General features: G+C 39.7%; 1 protein-coding gene across 1 annotated transcript; it reads right to left on the bottom strand.

The window, feature by feature from the left end:
• Positions 1-3542: 3542 nt before the first annotated feature.
• LOC109244070 (uncharacterized TPR repeat-containing protein At1g05150-like) lies at positions 3543-18053 on the bottom strand. The gene is made up of 2 exons (XM_019411099.1): positions 17919-18053; positions 3543-4490 (listed from the first exon to the last, which is right to left on the bottom strand). Exons 1-2 carry the CDS (start codon positions 18051-18053, stop codon positions 3543-3545), a joined length of 1083 nt encoding a protein of 360 aa, XP_019266644.1.
• Positions 18054-18265: the final 212 nt, after the last annotated feature.

Genomic DNA, 18265 nt, shown 5'->3' with positions numbered 1-18265 from the left:
TGATCCTTGATCGGCTCACGCTATGTGGTGTAAGTGGGGAGGATCCATCACTTGAAGCATCATCATCTTCCTTCATAGCAGAGTGCTTGGATCCGGAGAGGTCAAGCAGAGAAAGAGTTTTCTTGATCTTTTCAGCAACATCGCTTCCTCCTACAGATGCATTTGTGGAAGATCTTGCTCCTTTTGAGGATGAAGATCCCAAAAATAGGGGTTGATGCGGACGGTACTTGGGGTGCTTATTGTCCTAAAGAGCTTGCTTTGCTTCTCGTAACTGCTCCGAAGCTTCCAAAGGTGACATCGAGGATGCTTTCCACATCAGCATAGAACCTGGAGTTAGCAACCTTGGTGGAAGTTGAACCGGAGTTGATTTTCTTTGAAGCCATTTCAATGTTCTTGGTATTTGGTGAATGAAAAGTTGAGATGAGAGGTAGAGATTGTCCCACTGGGCGTGCCAGAATTTGTAGACAATAAATTTGCGTCGAGAAAATAAAATCAAGACCGAAAAATATCGCAACAATCGTAGTATTTTATTTCAAATATTTGAGTGTACAATCTCTATGATTCCTCTAATTATACTTTTCTAGTATAAATTCAAGGACCTTTGAGCTTGATCTTGAATTTGAATTTGATTTATCCGTCGCGAACACTTTGATTGTTGCCACGAATTTTATCACAAACAAGTAGCTTTGATCTTGAACGCCTTGTATTTGATTTGACTTTGTTCTTGATCTTGAATACTTGAATTCTTCCTCGTTCTTGAGCTTGAATACTTGATCTGTTCTTCGTTCTTGAACTTGAACTTGATTTCTTGAACTTGAACTTGATTGCTTGAACTTGAACTTGATTGCTTGAAGCTTGAAACTTGTGGAGGAATTTGCAGTGTTTGATCCACGAGCTCTTTCTTGCTTCTTGTTATAACTTTTGGTGCCTTTTCTGAGTTATGAAGACCCTTATTTATAGTTGTTGAAGGGAAGAGTCATGATAAGAACAAACTCTTTCCGACCAATCAAATTGAAGGGTGACATGGCCGCATTTGATTGGCCAGAACATGTTACTTGCACACGTGGCACGATTTCATTGGCCTTTCAGTGTGACTGGGCATGCCTTGTCATTTTGACACGTGGCATGATCATATTGGCTCTTCTGCTTGACTTGGCGCGCCACGTCATTTGACACGTGGCACCAAACTGAGCCTCTAGGAAGATGTCATCTTGGGCTTAATGAAGTGGGCTCATCACTTTAGCCCAATTAAATGGGCAAGCCCAATGAATTAAGACTTATTTAATCCATATATATTGGATTTATATAATTAATTCAATTATATTAGCCCATAGTATTTATTTGGACCAATATTTTCTTGAATTTAAAATATAATCTAAATTATTTTATGAATTTAATTTTAATAAAATTTATATGCCTACAATAACCTTTTAGGAAAGTTAGAATAATAATATAGCTAAATCTAATAAAAAAAATAAGAAAGAAATAAAATATAAGAAATTATTTAAAAACACATGAAGTAAAGGTTGGGAAATGAGAAACAAGGAAATAAATAATAAATAATGTAAAAACTAATATCTGAAAAAAAAAAAGAATTTTAAAATTTAAAAAATCAAAAAGAAAAAAAGAATAGAAACCAAAAAGTAAATTAAAAAGAACAGATATTCAAAAATAACCTAGTAATTATGCCATGTAATTCTCAGCTCCCCATTGAGAATTGTAGAGTGTAATTGCACCTCCTCAATACACCCAATTACATGCTGACCAAGTAATTATTTGGTCAGCCAAACATGTTAAAACTGTGTAATTACACCCAAATCCAATTACAGGGTGGCTTTCCAAACAGGCTCTAAGAATATGGTCCAGCTGATTTGATTCCTTGCATACAGATGCAGGCTGTTTCTTTTACTCCCTCTGTTCCAGTTTATGTGAACCTATTTCCTTCTTGGTCCATTCCAAAAAGAATGACCCCTTTCTATATTTGGTAACAATTTAGCTTAAACTTACAATTCTACCCTTAATAAGAAGCTTTTATAATCACACAAATACTCTGGGCCCATTTTTGACTTGTTTAGGACCACAAATTCTAAAGAGACTTTTTCCTTCCTATACCATATATGAAACCTTATTGCCAAAAATGTGCATAGTTTCATATTTACCCGTCATGTTCACAGTTATTCTATAAAATATATACCATTCATTAAATACCAATTATTAGGAGTTGATTCCTTCCTAATTAGGCGTGCTACAAATCTGGAACTAAATATTCTTCCAGATATTCCTATTTAGGCGCGCTACAATTATGGAAGTAAATATTCTTCCAGATATTTTCTACCATTGACAGCCATTAAAAAGCTTGAAAGCTTTGAATTCAAATTTGGGTTTTCAAAAATCATTATTTGTTTGGATTGGGTGTTGTTGAAAATAATCGGGAATATGGTTTCTCAATTTTGAGGGGTTTTGGTGAAGATTAGACTTGGTTTTGACTGAATTTCANCTGTTTCCGAAAGACCCTCGGCTCAAGAAGACAGAAAGACAAAAGGAGACAATATCAGTAATAGCACAGAAATAATATGAAAAATAGGAATAACATGCAATCAAGAAGAACGAGACACAGCAAAAGCGAAATAGTATACCTACCAGACTAGACACACAAACTCATGACATAAGCCAAGACTCAACTACCTCCTACCCTAATACTCGAACTCCGTAGATGTTGAAATGTAAATCATAATTTTTATTGTTAATCACATAGATGAAAAGTTAAGTCATTACTTTAGATGGTTAGTGAAGTTATTTATCTTGCTCCAAACAAAGACAAAGACAGAGACAGAGTTTGCATACATTGAATTTAAGAGAAACGATCCATGAAAGTATTGAGTTTCATTCAGAAACTGAAAAACTCTCCTCCTAAGCAGTTGGGAATGTAAGAGCAAGAGCAAGGCGAGGTTATTATTGTGGGTTGATCAAGCCTTCGCATACAAGTATTGCCAAGTCCAACTCTGCTCCATATAAAAACGGCAAACAGAGATATGCTATCAACAGTACCGTCATCGGAGTCCTCTTTGGTGTCCACTGCTACTTCAAGAACCCAGGCTCCAAACATCAAGATAGCCATTTTCAAGTTTGTAATTCTCCAGCCGAACTTCTACAGCAGGAAATCTGCCAATATTTATTTTACCTTCGCAATACGCGATACTTTCCTAACCTAACTGTGTGGGGTCTCTTTTAACTTGTTAATAAGATGATATTTTAACCATAAATCTGCAATCTATACCCTTCTATTAATAACTAGAATCAATTGTTACATGACCCAGAAAACTTAGGCAGTAGATGTCAAAGGGAGTAACATAAACTTCATAATTGAACATCTTACGCATGATACAATTGATGAACCTCAAAATGGAGTTAGGAAACGATAAAGGCACCAGCAAAAACCACGAGACTCTACAAAGATATCACAACTCGAAAGGGTTATGTACAAGCCCAACACACAAGTTCCTTGAGTAAAATAATTCACACAGATCATTACATCCTAATAGCTAAGCAGCAGTAGGTGAGGAGCCTTTAGAATGCAAACCAAACCACAAGCACTTATCTTTCAACGCCTCAGCTTCATTTGCGTACTCTTTAAATTTGTACGCTTCCTGCTTATAGCTTGGAGGTACTTTTCCTTCACTGTAACATTGACCACACAAGCTAAAATGTGATTTCATCTCTTTAAAGCGAGGCCCAATGATAGGATAGCGGCAAGTTGCACAAACATGGCTACCATGACGGTTCCTATCCCCGATTTCAAGCTTCAACAAAGTAGACATAATGCCAAAACCCCAATCAGGATCATCAAACATCACAAGGAATTCTGCTAAAGACACCAATGATGTGTCCGTATCCCCATGAATTTCTAGCATTTCACTCGTTCCGTGTGAAGGAATATAAATAGCTCTTAAAAGCTTGATATACCTCTGAGCATCAGTTTTCCTTATCTGGTTGCTGCCCTCATTCACGGGTCGCCACAAAAGAGCCTCATATGCAAAGCGTTTCCGTTTGTCTGGTGGTCCTCCACAGATAGGGGCAATAACAGCAAAAAACATGCCCACATCCACCCTACCCGATTCTGACTCGTCTAAAACAGAGAGGATTTTCTGGTTAATGGCTTTAACAGCTCCGACGAAAGTTTCTGGCTTCAAGAAACTAAGCAATCTGCACAGAATCTCCTCCAGTGAAGCCTTACGTATAGACTTTTCAGGCACACCACCTCCAGAATAAGACACCGGTATATCATTTTCACTAATTTCCTTCTTTATCTGATCAACATCACAATGATTAAATCGAGTAATCCTCTGAAAACCTCGAATATCTAGTGCAGTGGCCAAATCTGATCTTAATGTCGTCTTCTCACCCAGTCTCTTAAACTTTGTGGGTTCCACAGTGATGAAGGCTTCCTCCCCATTGTCACCCCCATTCCCCTTCAACCTGTTTTTCTGAAGCTGTTTCAAATGCACTGTTGCATCATGCAATTCCACCTTGTTTTGTTGTCTTTTTTTTTTTTGTAGGTCAAGCGAGAAAGATATGTTCTTGTCCAATAAGATGATCCACGCATGAAGAAGGCGGTCTTAGGGTGTGAGGGGATGGATACTTATCCCTGCCCAAATATCGGAGAGATTACTTTCATGGCCGATTACCGGAGAGATTACTCTCAATGTGGGCCGACTACCGGAGAGATTACTCTCAAAATGGCCCGACTACCGGAGAGATTACTCTCAATGTAGCCCGACTAACGGAGAGATTACTCTCAAAATGGCCCGACTACCGGAGAGATTACTCTCAATGTGGCCCGACTCCGGAGAGATTACTCTCAAAATGGCCCGACTACCGGAGAGATTACTCTCAATGTGGCCCGATTACCGGAGAGATTACTCTCAAAATGGCCCGACTACCGGAGAGATTACTCTCAATGTGGCCCGATTACCGGAGAGGCCAACTTAAGGTGCAAAGGGACTTATATGTCCACCTTAAGATTGGAAAGTTATAGTTCCTTTTAAGGACAAACCCACGAAGAGGCCAACTTAAGGTACAAAGGGACTTATATGTCCACCTTAAGATTGGAAAGTTATAGTTCTTTTTAAAGACAAACCCACGAAGAGGCCAACTTAAGGTGCAAAGGGACTTATACGTCCACCTTAAGATTGGAAAGTTATAGTTCCTTTTAAGGACAAACCCACGAAGAGGCCGACTTAAGATGCAAAGGGACTTATATGTCCACCTTGAGATTGGAAAGTTATAGTTCCTTTTAAGGACAAACCCACGAAGAGGCCAACTTAAGGTGCAAAGGGACTTATATGTCCACCTTAAGATTGGAAAATTATAAAGCTTCAATTCGAGGACGACATCGAATTGACAACATCGACTTGATCACTTGGAAAACTTCGAAGATTTGGTGGACTTTGCAGACTTCAACTCGAAGATTTGGAGGGCTTAAACAATTCAACTTTAAGATCGGCGAATTTGAAGACTGAAAATTGAAGACCGAAGGACTTGAAGACTTCAACTTAGAAGGCTTAAATATTTCAACTTTGAGACCGGCGAATTTGAAGACTGAAACTTGAAGACTAACGGACTTGAAGACTTCAACTTTCGGACTTGAAGGGCTTAAATATTTTAGCTTGAAGAGTGGCGAACGTGAAGACTTCAACTTGAAGACCGACGGACTTGAAGATTTCAACTTGGAGACTTCTACTTTTAGACTTCGAGAACTTAAATACTTCAGCTTCTCTTTGCTTTATATTGTCCGACTTTTATCTTAGTCGCATAATTTTCAGCTTTACGCGCTTGTAACAAAAGATTCATATCTTGTCGTGGAGAGTCCAAATAATGAACCGTTTGATTTCTCAAAAATTAGACTTCAATATCTAAAATATATCCAAATCTTAGAATCAAACACCTTTATAATCGACTCAGATAAAATTTTGAAACCAACTTTAGATTCCACCACGTAGAAAATTTTAGATCTGCGCAGTCTCACAAAAAAAAGCATATCTTGGTGTAGAAAAATCAAAATTATGAACCGTTTGATTCATGGAAACTTAACTTGAAAATCTATAACATATCCAAAATTCAAAATTTAATACCTTGAGGATAGTTTCAGATAATAGTCCGAAATCAATATTAAATTCTGACGTGGCGACGGTTTCAGATTTGCACGACTTCACCAAAACTTGTGTGTCTTACTATAGGAACGTCGAAATCACGAACCGTTTGATCTAATAGAAACTTAACTTCAAAATATATAACATATCCAAAATGCAAGATTTAGTGCCTTAAGGATACATTCAGATAATATTTCGAATTCAATACCAAATTCTGACACACCGACAATTTCAGATTTGCGCGACTTTGCCAAAAGTTTTGTATCTCGAAGTAGGAACGTCGAAATCACGAACCGTTTAATTTCTTGAAACTAGAATTCAAGATCTAGAACAAATCCAAAATTCTTGATCAAACAACTTCAAAATCGTCCCAGATAATGTTTTGAAGTCAACTTTATATTGCACCACGCCATCAATTCCAGATATGCGCTGTCTCACCAAAAAAATCATATCTTGGTGTAGGAACGTCGAAATTATGAACCGTTTGATTTCAAGAAAACTAGACTTCAAGATCTAGAACATATCCAAAATTCTCAATCAAACAACTTCAGAATCGTCCCAGATAATATTTTGAAATCAACTTTACATTGCACTACGCCATCAATACCAGATTTGCGCAGTCTCACAAAAATTCATATCTTGGTATGGAAGCCTCGAGATCGGAAGATGTCTTACTTTCCATCAATCGAAATTTAAGAGCCATATTCTCACAAATGTCTTGAGTTCAAGTCTCATTGAATTTGAAACGTTGTGCCAAGCAATTTTTTCCTTATACTTGTGTTTCCTTTTGATGTCTCTCTTCTCTTCCCCTTTTTTTTAAGGCAGAGGGCGGACTTGGAGACCAACAAACTTGAAGGTTTGGCGAACCTGAAGACATAGAGAATCCCTGGACTTCAATGCAAATACTTCACATCCTCCTAAAATTGGCCCATTGAAGATATCAATTTACCATGGAGGGTTGCCCCCTTTAAATTAAATGAGGTCAAAGTTCAGTAGGAGGATGGCATTTCAGCTTGATTTTACATTCCTTCATACTTCATTCGAACAACAATTGGGGCAATATGTACCTTTTGAACTTATGTGACTGAACTTGAATGAAACTCTAAGCTGCCTACGTACCTCGGTGAAGAGGATCAAGTCATACCGTAGTTCAGACTGGGTAGATTTTTTTTTTACGTCCTAACTTTTGCCTAGGCCGCCTCTTTCGAGATTTTCAACCTAGCGGACTTTTTTTTGGGTAGTGCACAGTTTATACTCTTGCAGGCCAGGAGTGTAGCAACATGTAGTTTAGGCTCGTGCGTCAAGGAGCGTCATGACTTGCAGTTTAGGTTCGTACGTCGAGGAGCGTCGCAATTTCAAGGATAATACTTCTTTAAGAATTTGCCATTGATGGGGCCGATTCTTATGCCATCTGCATCAACCAGCTTGTAAGCCCCACTTGAGTAAGCTTCTTGTACGACATATGGCCCATCCCATTTTGAAGTGAACTTCCCTACAGGTTTATGGGAAGTAATTATGGGTCTTCATACGGCAAGGACTTGATCTCCTACTTGAAAGGATCTCGGGCGAACTATTTTATTGAAGGCACGAGATAATCGAGCTTGATAACATTCAAGACTCTGTTGATCTTCCAATCTCTTTCATCAAGATCTTCCAACTTTGCTAATCGAAGTCGAGCATTTTCTTCATCAGTGATCCCTTCTTGAATAGCCAGTCGTAATGAAGGTATTTGACGCTCAAGTGGCAAGACGGCTTCGACTCCATAAACGAGTGAATAAGGAGTCGCCTGTGTTGGCGTGCGGTGAGTCGTCCTATATTCCCATAGAGCTTCTTCCATACGGTCATTCCAATCTCGTTTGGATTTGGAGACGACTTTCTTTAACAAGTTGCATAGAGTCTTGTTGAATGCCTCGGCTAGACCATTGGCGGCAGCATTGTACATCGAAGAGTTACGTTGCTTGAAGCCAAAGTGCTCACAAATCTTGTTCATCAACCTATTGTCGAACGGCTTGCCATTATCCGTTATTATGTAACGGGGAATGCCAAAGCGATAGATGATGTTTACTCGGATGAAACTTGCAACATTTTCCTTCTTTACCTCCTCAAGAGCAACAGCTTCAGCCCATTTTGAGTAGTCAGTTACAGCCAAGATGTATAGGTGGCCACCAGAGGACTTTGGCAGTGGTCCAACAACATCCAATCCCCAAACGTCAAATGGCCAGGATGCAACAGTCGGGTGCAACACTTCAGGAGGTTGATGAATAAAATTCGCATGGAATTGACAAGCCTTGCATCTTCGAGTGTAGTCCAAGCAACCTTTTACGATCGTAGGCCAATAATATCCCATCCTTTTTATATGGAAGTGGAGCTTTGGTCCAGACTGGTGTGACCCACATACCCCAGAATATGCCTCTTACAAAGCTTGGAGTGCTTCTTCTTCTCCTAGGCATCGCAAGAGTACTCCCTCGAACGACCTTCTGTATAGAGTATCCTTGTAGTAAAGGAAGCGAGGTGCACGACGACGGATTTCATTCCTTCTCCTTGGATTTTCTGGAAATATCCCATAGCATAAGTAGTTGATAATGGGTTGTCGCCATTCTTCTTTCTCAACTTCAGAAACAGCAACAAGATGCTTGAGTTCGTTTTCTTCACCTTCAGCCTCATTTGGCGGCGGTACTATCCATTTTTGGCAGACGGTAACTTGCGCTTGGTCAGGCAGGGCTAATGATGAAGCTAGAGCAGCTAAAGCATCAGCCTTCTTATTTTCTTTCCTTGGCACATGCTGAATAGTCACATCACCGAGCCACCCCATCAACTTTTTAGCGTAATCATGATATGGGCGTAGTTCAGGCTTCTAAACCTCGTAACTACCCAAAAGCTGATTGACCACTAACTGGGAGTCACCAAAGACTTGCAATTGCAATTGCTTCATATCAACGGCCATTTCAAGCCCAAGTATTAATGCTTGATACTCAGCANGCGATTTCATTGGCCTTTTAGTGTGACTGGGCATGCCTTGTCATTTTGACATGTTGCATGGTCCTATTGGCTCTTCCGCTTGACTTGGCGCGCCACGTCATTTGACACGTGGCACCAAACTGGGCCTCTAGGAAGATGACATCTTGGGCTTAATGAAGTAGGCTCATCATTTTAGCCCAATTAAATGGGCTAGCCCAATGGATTAAGACTTATTTATTTAAGAGAAATTTTCATAAAGCACTATCTTTTGGTAGTAATTAGCCATCTATAGATACCATTTGCTATATTACGGATTATAGATACCTTTTTTGTGGTTATAAGATGTATTTCATGTATTTAAGCTATTGTATTCATGAATGCAGTAGCAAAAATAGGCGTGAATCAGGGAAGTCCAGCTAATCAGTTGTTGTATTCGAGTGTATTCGATTGTATTCATGGAGTAAAACGTGGGATTACAGCTGGACAGATTATTGTATTCGATTGTATTCGACCGTATTCACGGCGTGAAATAAGGGATTACACTGTTTTTAAAACGGAAAGTGAATCAATTAACATAATATACTCCTAATATAACTCAACAAACTCAATTATAACACACAAATTTTGTATTTTCAGTTATAAAAAAGATTCTCAACCAAAAAATACACAAAAAACATAGCAATCTTCAGAAAAATTATATAATACATCTGAATACATAAATTATATTAATTAAAAAAAAACATATGAATACATTCATGGCATATAGCGAGACAGTGAATACAATGAAATGCATAGAACAACGGGATACATTGAAATACAATGAAAAAAAAGACACTGAATACAATGAAATACATGGAATACAACGAAATACATTGAATTACAATTGAAAAAAAGATAATGAATACAATGAAATACATGAAAATACATTGAAATATATTAACAGAAAATCAAGTTGCTCAGCCCCAAACTCCGTCGTCTTTGTTCAAGAACAAACCCTAATTCCGGTGACTCCGCCGTTCACCGGAAGCCGGTAGTGAAAACGCACCGCCTTGGTCCGACGATAGTGCCTTCAATGGCAAAAAAACAACGTCAAAGCCATTTTCTCTAAAGGAGTAAAAATCTGATCAAGATCTAAGCACTGAATAGTACTTGGTATAAAAAAAGGGGTAGAATGGTCAAATAAGGAGGAAGGGAGAATGCCATACGGGAAAGGACAGAAAAGGATGGTAGCATCGGGGATGTTGACGAAGGCGTAATGCAGTCATTTTCTTCTGGAAACGGAATTGGGCCCAAAACCCAAATACACAAAACAGGTCATTACGTAGACCATTTCATTCGGTGGAGAAAATATGTGAGGAAGGACGTATTCAAGTGCAGACGGACGGTACGATTGATTCACCTCCATGCCGGAGAGTTCTGGTAGTAAGATGAAGGTGGAAGATGAGAGAGAGAGAGAGAGAATAGAAATAAGAAATTTGATGGAATAGGAGAAATTTGAGTGGAGAGAGAAAAATAATACAAAGCTTATTTTATGGCTTAAAGGTAGGAGGTGACCATAAATAGGTATTTGGCTATAAAAAATCAAAAGGTAGCTATGAAATATAATTTTTTAAAAGGGTATTTATTTAAAATAAATAAGGTATCAACATTTGCTATAGGAGGTAACTAATCCTTTATTTAATCTATATATATTTGACCTATATAATTAATTCATTTATATATTAGCCCGTAATATTTATTTGGACCAATATATCTTGAATTTAAAATAAGTCTAAATTAATCTATGAATTTAATTCGTACAAATTTTATATGCCTACAAATGCCCCCTACTTCAAGACTTGACGGTTACATACAAGGATTGAAGTATTACGAAGAGAACAAATAGAATGATTTTGAACCCCCAATTTATTAGCTTAGGCGATTTATTTGTAATGGAAACTTGTCAGTTGCTAGAAATTGCTTAAAATAGAAATTCATCTTCATATGAAGACAAAGGGTAGACCACGTAAGCTAGAAACTTTGGCATTTTGCCAATGACTAACTTTTTGTTACTGAAAGAATGAAAGCACGTGACCACCATTTTGCATTTGGAATTCTCTGTCATAAATCCTTCGAAAGTCATATAAGTAAGCACTACTTCATAATGAGTTTGTACGCCTACTGTTTTACCACGCAGTTGGATGCTGAATATTTTCAAATCCGTCTCTAAACCAAATAACTTTGGTTTACTTCTATTTTGATACGGAACAGTCCACAACCAAGTCCATGTCGGAACAGAAGAAGCCACCGCCTTAGCTCTTTTCCTTTCAATCGAAGTAGGATAACGAGTTCTAGTTGGACTCTGAAAATCTCCACTCCCACATCGCAATTAACCCTCAACTGGCATCTTTGGAGAATCTATAAATAGGGACGTGCCTTCCCTTCAATTGGCATCAGTCGCAGCTTGCAAGCCTGTCTAAGTGAATCGTCACGAGAAGGTAAATTAATTTACTTCTTTACTTATGCGTTTTCTTTGTTTGTTCTTTTCTCTCTTTTTTTTTCTAGGTCAAACAAGAAAAGTTGTCGAGTGCTAAGTTGACGAGCAACTTCATGACGTCCCATCGAAAGATGAACCCGCAATAACTTATACGGTTAAATCCACAACAATTTATAGACGGGCAGATCTTGCAACAACTCATAGACAGATCAATTTGCAACAACTTATAGACGGATAAATCCATAACAACTTATAGACGGATAAATCCCCATCATCATATAGACGGACAAATCCACATCAGCATACAGACGGACACATCCACTTCAACCTATAGACGGACAAATCCACATCAACCTATAGATGGACAAATCCACATCAACATATAGATGGACAAATCCACATCAACATATAGATGGACAAATCCACATCAACATATAGATGGACAAATCCACATCATCATATAGACGGACAAATCCGCATCAACTTATAGATGGAAAAATCCCCCTCAAGATATAGACGGACAAATCCACATCAACATATAGACAGACAAATCCGCCTCAATATATAGACGGACAAATCCACATCAACTTATAGACGGACAAATCCGCATCAACATATAGATGGACAAATCCGCATCAACATATAGACGGACAAATCCGCATTAACATATAGATGGACAAATCCGCATCAACATATAGATGGACAAATCCACATCAACATATAGACGGACAAATACACATCAACATATAGACGGACAAATCGCATCAACATAAAGATGGACACATCCACATCACCATATAGACGGACAAATCCGCATCAACATATAGACGGACAAATCCCCCTCAAGATATAGACGGACAAATCCACATCAACATATAGACGGACAAATCCGCATCAACATATAGATGGAAAAATCTGCATCAACATATAGATGGACAAATCCGCATCAACATATAGACGGACAAACCACATCACCATATAGATGGATAAATCCTCATCACCATATAGACAGACAAATCCGTGAAGAGACCAACTTAAGGTGCAAAGGGACTTATATGTCCACCTTAAGATTGAATAACTATAGTTCCTTTTAAGGACAAACCCACGAAGAGGCCAACTTAAGGTGCAAAGGGACTTATATGTCGACCTTAAGATTGGAAAATTATAGCTCTTTTTAAGGACAAACCCACGAAGAGGCCGACTTAAGGTGCAAAGGGGCTTATATGTCCACCTTAAGATTGGAAAGTTATAAATCTTCAACTCGAAGACTTCATGGACTTGATGACGTCGACTTGAACACTTGGAAAACTTTGAAGATTCGGCGGACTTTGCAGACTTCAACTTGAACACTGACAAACTTGAAGATTCGGCGGACTTTGATGTTTCAATCTGAAAAAATTTGAGGGCTCAAATACTTCCACTTGAAGACCAATGAGTTTCAGGACCTCAACTTAAAGACTTCAAATTGGAGACCTGGAGGGCTTAGGTATCTCAACTTGAAGTCTAGTGAACTTAAGGACTTCAACTTGAAGGCCGATGGACTTAGAGGGCTTGAATACTTCAACTTAAAGACTGGCGGATTTGCAGACTTCAACTTGAAGACCAAAAATTTGAAGGTTTGGCGAACTTGAAGGCATAACGAATTACCAGGCTTCATTGCAAATACTTGGTAGCCTCCTAAAAGACTATAATCATTCCATTGAAGACACAAATTTACCATGGAAGCTTGCCCCTTTTAAATCAAATGAGATCAAATTTCAACAGGAGGATGGCATTTCAGCTTTATTTTACATTCCTTCATACTTCACTTGAGCAACAATTGGGGCAATATGTATCTTTTGAACTTATGTGACTGAACTTAGAATGAAACTCTAAGCTGCCTACGTACCCCGGTGAAGAGAATCAAGTCATACCGTAGTTCAGACTGAGTAGATTTTTTTTTTAACCTCCTAACTTTTGCCTAGGGCGCCTCTTTCGAGATTTTCAACCTAGCGGATTTTTTTTTTTACGTCCTAACTTTTGCCTAGGCCGCCTCTTTCGAGATTTTCAACCTAGCAGACTTTTTTTTGGGCCGTACACTTTATACTCTTGCGGGCCAGGAGTGTAGCAGTATGCAGTTTAGGCTCGTGCGTCAAGGAGCGTCATGACTTGCAGTTTAGGCTCGTACGTCGAGGAGCGGCACAATTTTAAGGATAATAGTTCTTTAAGAATTTGCCATTGATGGGGCCGATTCTCATGCCATCTGCATCAACCAGCTTGTAAGCCCCACTTGAGTAAGCTTCTTGTACGACATATGGCCCATCCCATTTTGAAGTGAACTTCCCTACAGGTTTATGGGAAGTAATTACGGGTCTTCGTACTGCAAGGACTTGATCTCCTACTTGAAAGGATCTCGGGCAAACTCTTTTATTGAAGGCGCGAGATTATCGAGCTTGATAACATTCAAGACTCTGTTGAGCTTCCAATCTCTTTTCATCAAGAGCTTCCAACTCTGCTAATCGAAGTCGAGCGTTTTCTTCATCAGTGATCCCTTCTTGAATAGCCAGTCGTAACGAAGGTATTTGACGCTCAAGTGGCAAGACGGCTTCGACTCCATAAACGAGTGAATAAGGAGTCGCTTGTGTTGGCGTGCGGTGAGTCGTCCTGTATGCCCATAGAGCTTCTTCCATACGGTCATTCCAATCTCGTTTGGATTTGGAGACGACTTTCTTTAACAAGTTGCATAGAGTCTTGTTGAATGCCTCAGCTAGATCATTGGCGGCAGCATTGTACATCGAAGAGTTACGTTGCTTGAAGCCAAAGAGATCACAAATCTTGTTCATCAACCTATTATCGAATGGCTTTCCATTATCCGTTATTATGTAACGAGGAATGATAAATAATGTTTACTCGGATGAAACTTGCAACATTTTCCTTCTTTACTTCCTTAAGAGCAACAGCTTCAGCCCATTTTGAGAAGTAGTCAATTGCAGCCAAGATGTATAGGTGTGCACCAGAGACTTTGGCAGTGGTCCAACAACATCCAATCCCCAAGCGTCAAATGGCCAGGATGCAACAGTCGGGTGCAACACTTCAGGAGGTTGATGAATAAAATTCGCATGGAATTGGCAAGCCTTGCATCTTTGAGCGTAGTCCAAGCAATCTTTTACCATCGTTGGCCAATAATATCCCATCTTTTTTATATGGAAGTGAAGCTTTGGTCCAAACTGGTGTGACCCACATACCCAGAATGTGACTCTTGCAAAGCTTGGAGAGCTTCTTCTTCTCCTAGGCATCGCAAGAGTACTCCCTCGAATGACCTCCTGTATAGAGTACCCTTGTAGTAAAGGAAGCGAGGTACACGATGACGGATTTCAGTCATTCTCCTCGGATTTTCTGGAAGTATCCCATAGCATAAGTAGTCGATAATGGGTTGTCGCCATTCTTCTTTCGCAACTTCAGAAACAGCAACAAGATGCTTGAGTTCGTTTTCTTCACCTTCAGCCTCATTTGGCGGCGGTACTACCCATTTTTGGCAGACGGTAACTTGCGCTTGGTCAGGCAGGGCTAATGATGAAGCTAGAGCAGCTAAAGCATCAGCCTTCTTATTTTCTTTCCTTGGCACATGCTGAATAGTCACATCACCGAGCCACCCCATCAACTTTTTAGCGTAATCATGATATGGGCGTAGTTCAGTCTTCTTATCCTCGTAACTACCCAAAAGCTGATTGACCACTAACTGGGAGTCACCAAAGACTTGCAATTGCAATTGCTTCGTATCAACGGCCATTTCAAGCCCAAGTATTAATGCTTGATACTCAGCAACATTCTTGGAACAGAGTTGTGTCAAGGTGAAGGAGTGGCAAGACTTCACCTTGGGGAGTGACAAATACTACGCCAGCCCCGGCTCCCCCACGATGCGCAGCACCATCAAAGTACATCTTCCATGGAGGTTGAATTTCAACGACCATTGCGTCCTTATCAGGTAGTTCATCAGTTAGCTCCCAGTCATCAGGTATCGGATGATCTGCCAAGAAGTCTGCCAATGCTTGTCCCTTTACAGCCTTTTGAGGGATGTACAAAATCTCGAATTGTTGAAATTGGAGGTACCATCTCGCTATTCGATCACTAAGAACAGGTTTTGACATCACGAACTTGATGGGATTTGCTTTAGAAACAAGACGGACAACATGAGCTTGAAAGTAGTGCTTCAACTTTTGAATTGAGAAGACTAGCGCCAAACACAACTTCTCAATTGGCGAATAATTCAACTCATTTGGTGTCATCATCCTGCTCAATTAGTAAAGAGAGTTTTCTTTCCCCTCACTATTTTCTTGGGCCAACAGTGCTCCAACAGACCTTTCATGCGCCGCAATGTATAGTATCAATGGCTTTCCAGGTATAGGAGTTGCTAAAACTGGAGGCTTCATCAAGTAGGTTTTGATACTTTCGAAAGCATTGCTACAAGATTGGTCCCACTTGAAAGGAATGCCTTTCTTTATGAGGCAACTAAATGGTTGACACCTCCCAGCCAGGTTTGATATGAATCTTCTAAGGTATGCTAGCTTTCCTTGCAGACTTTTCAATTCATGGATATCTCGAGGCTCAGGCATTTTCAAAATGGCATCCACTTTGGCTTGATTAATTTCGATCCCTCGATGTCGGACAATGAAACCAAGGAACTTTCCAGAAGTAACTCCAAAGGCACATTTCAATGGATTCATCCTAAGTTGGTACCTCCTGAGCAATTCAAATACCATCCTCAAGCCTTTCATGTGGTCGCCCTTCTCTCTTGATTTCACCACCAAGTCGTCAACATAGCATTCGACATTCTTGTGGAGAAGATCGTCAAAAATATTCTGCATAGCCCTTTGGTAAGTAGCACCAGCGTTCTTCAAGCCAAAAGGCATTACCTTGTAGTAATAAATACCCTTTGGGGTATGGAATGCAGTAAGCTCTTCATCTTTTAGTGCCATGCGTATTTGGTTATAGCCCGACGAACCGTCCATGAAAGACATTGCCTCGTAACCAGTAGTAGCATCAATCATCAGCTCTGGAATAGGAAGCAGAAATTCATCTTTCGGACATGCATTGTTGAGATCTCTAAAGTCAACGCACACTCGAATTTGGCCATTCTTCTTTCTTACAAGGACAATACTTGAAACACATGTTGGGTATTTAACATCGCGAATAAAGCCAGCTTTGATGAGTTTGTTAACTTCGGTTTCGATTAAGGGAACCAAGTCTGGCCTAAAACGCCTTTGAGCTTGTTTAACAGGGCGAGCACCATTTTTGACTGCAAGGTGATGGACTGCTACTTTCGGGTCCAAGCCAGGCATCTCTTTGTAACTCCAAGCAAAGACATCCCTGAACTCTTTGAGTAACTCAATATAAGTGCTCTCTTCATCAGCTTCTAGTAAAGCACTTAGGTAGGTAGGTCTTGGTTCTTCATCGGTGCCAAGGTTAACTTCTTTTAAGGCATCAACTGTCGTCTTCACTCCTTCTTCAAGTTCAAGTGGAGCATCTTTTGCATCTTCATCTTCATGAGGGTCCCCATCATTGAAGGATATGTGATAACACGACGAAACATCCTCCAATTCCGCATTATCTTCCATTGAAGATGGAATGCCATTCTCGACTTGTACAGTAACATGATACGAAGAACCCACACTTTCTCCATCTTCATCATGTTCCTTAGTATAGACCACAGTATATGGCTTTACCTTCAGTACTCCTTTACATGAAACCATAAGTTTTGTTTGTCGCCTCATTCTAGAAGGAACCAAACTTTGGAAATCCTTAAAGATCTCATGGATTTTGGGTGAAGCGGGTGTTCTTATGCTTTGGAAATTTCTCTGGAACTTGTTCCCCTTCTTTAGTGGACCCAATCTTTCAAACACGGAGGTCCTCACAGGTGATTTGCCAAGTCGATCAAAGACAAAAGGTTTGTTAGAAGCGGCTGATTCATCTTCTACAGTGATATAATTGTTGCTCGCCCTTCTTATTGAGATGCGCACTGGTGACGGTTGTTTGTATCCCAAACCTTCACGTGGTTACCTCGTTGCAGCTTCTGATGGGAGCTTCCCTAACTTTGACGGCTCATTGGGATTGTATCCAGCTTTTGCAAATAGCTTGTAAGCGTTAGGATCAAAACCTTCATCTGTTCGCTTTGTAGTGAGTGCCACATTCTGCAAACGATTTTGGGCTACAAACCCTGCAAGCGGCATTGAGGACGACTTTACTGCCTCAATTCGTTTGACCGGAAGAGTTAACTCCTTTAGCATGTTAGCTTGGCGATTAAATGATTCACCTTCATCTTTCTTCCTTTTAGGGACATATTGGAGTGCCGGACTTACTTTCTTGCCATAAGACGTAATATTCCCTCCATAAGATTTATGCGCGTTGGGTTGTACCTCATTACTAACAGCTTTGGCTTCACCAGTAGTCACCTCTTCTCTTTTAGTTGAGGGCTCTTTATTCTTGCTTTTCATGCCATCATCAGCTTTCAGCTCCTTCACAATGCGGTTCTTCAAGTAGAACTTTGCATCGGCGAAGTGTGACTCAGCCTCGGTGAATGGCTCATCATCAGCAACTACCGTCTTCTCGACTTCACCCTCGTAGTATTTTAAACATTGATGGTAGGTAGATGGAACTACTTTATTCTCATGTATCCAAGGCCTCCCAAGCAAAACATTGTATGAAG

The sequence above is a fragment of the Nicotiana attenuata genome, unplaced genomic scaffold, assembly GCF_001879085.1.
Source record: "Nicotiana attenuata strain UT unplaced genomic scaffold, NIATTr2, whole genome shotgun sequence".
NCBI lineage: Eukaryota > Viridiplantae > Streptophyta > Magnoliopsida > Solanales > Solanaceae > Nicotiana > Nicotiana attenuata.
This window is presented reverse-complemented; position numbering and strand designations above follow the sequence as displayed.

Coding starts and splice junctions, on each gene's coding strand:
- LOC109244070 (XM_019411099.1), bottom strand. CDS start 18,053: ATGAAAAGCAAGAATAAAGAGCCCTCAACTAAAAGAGAAGAGGTGACT. Junction 4,491..17,918: donor TTACGTCTTATGGCAAGAAA/GTAAGTCCGGCA, acceptor CATTTGAAACAG/CTTCAGAAAAACAGGTTGAA.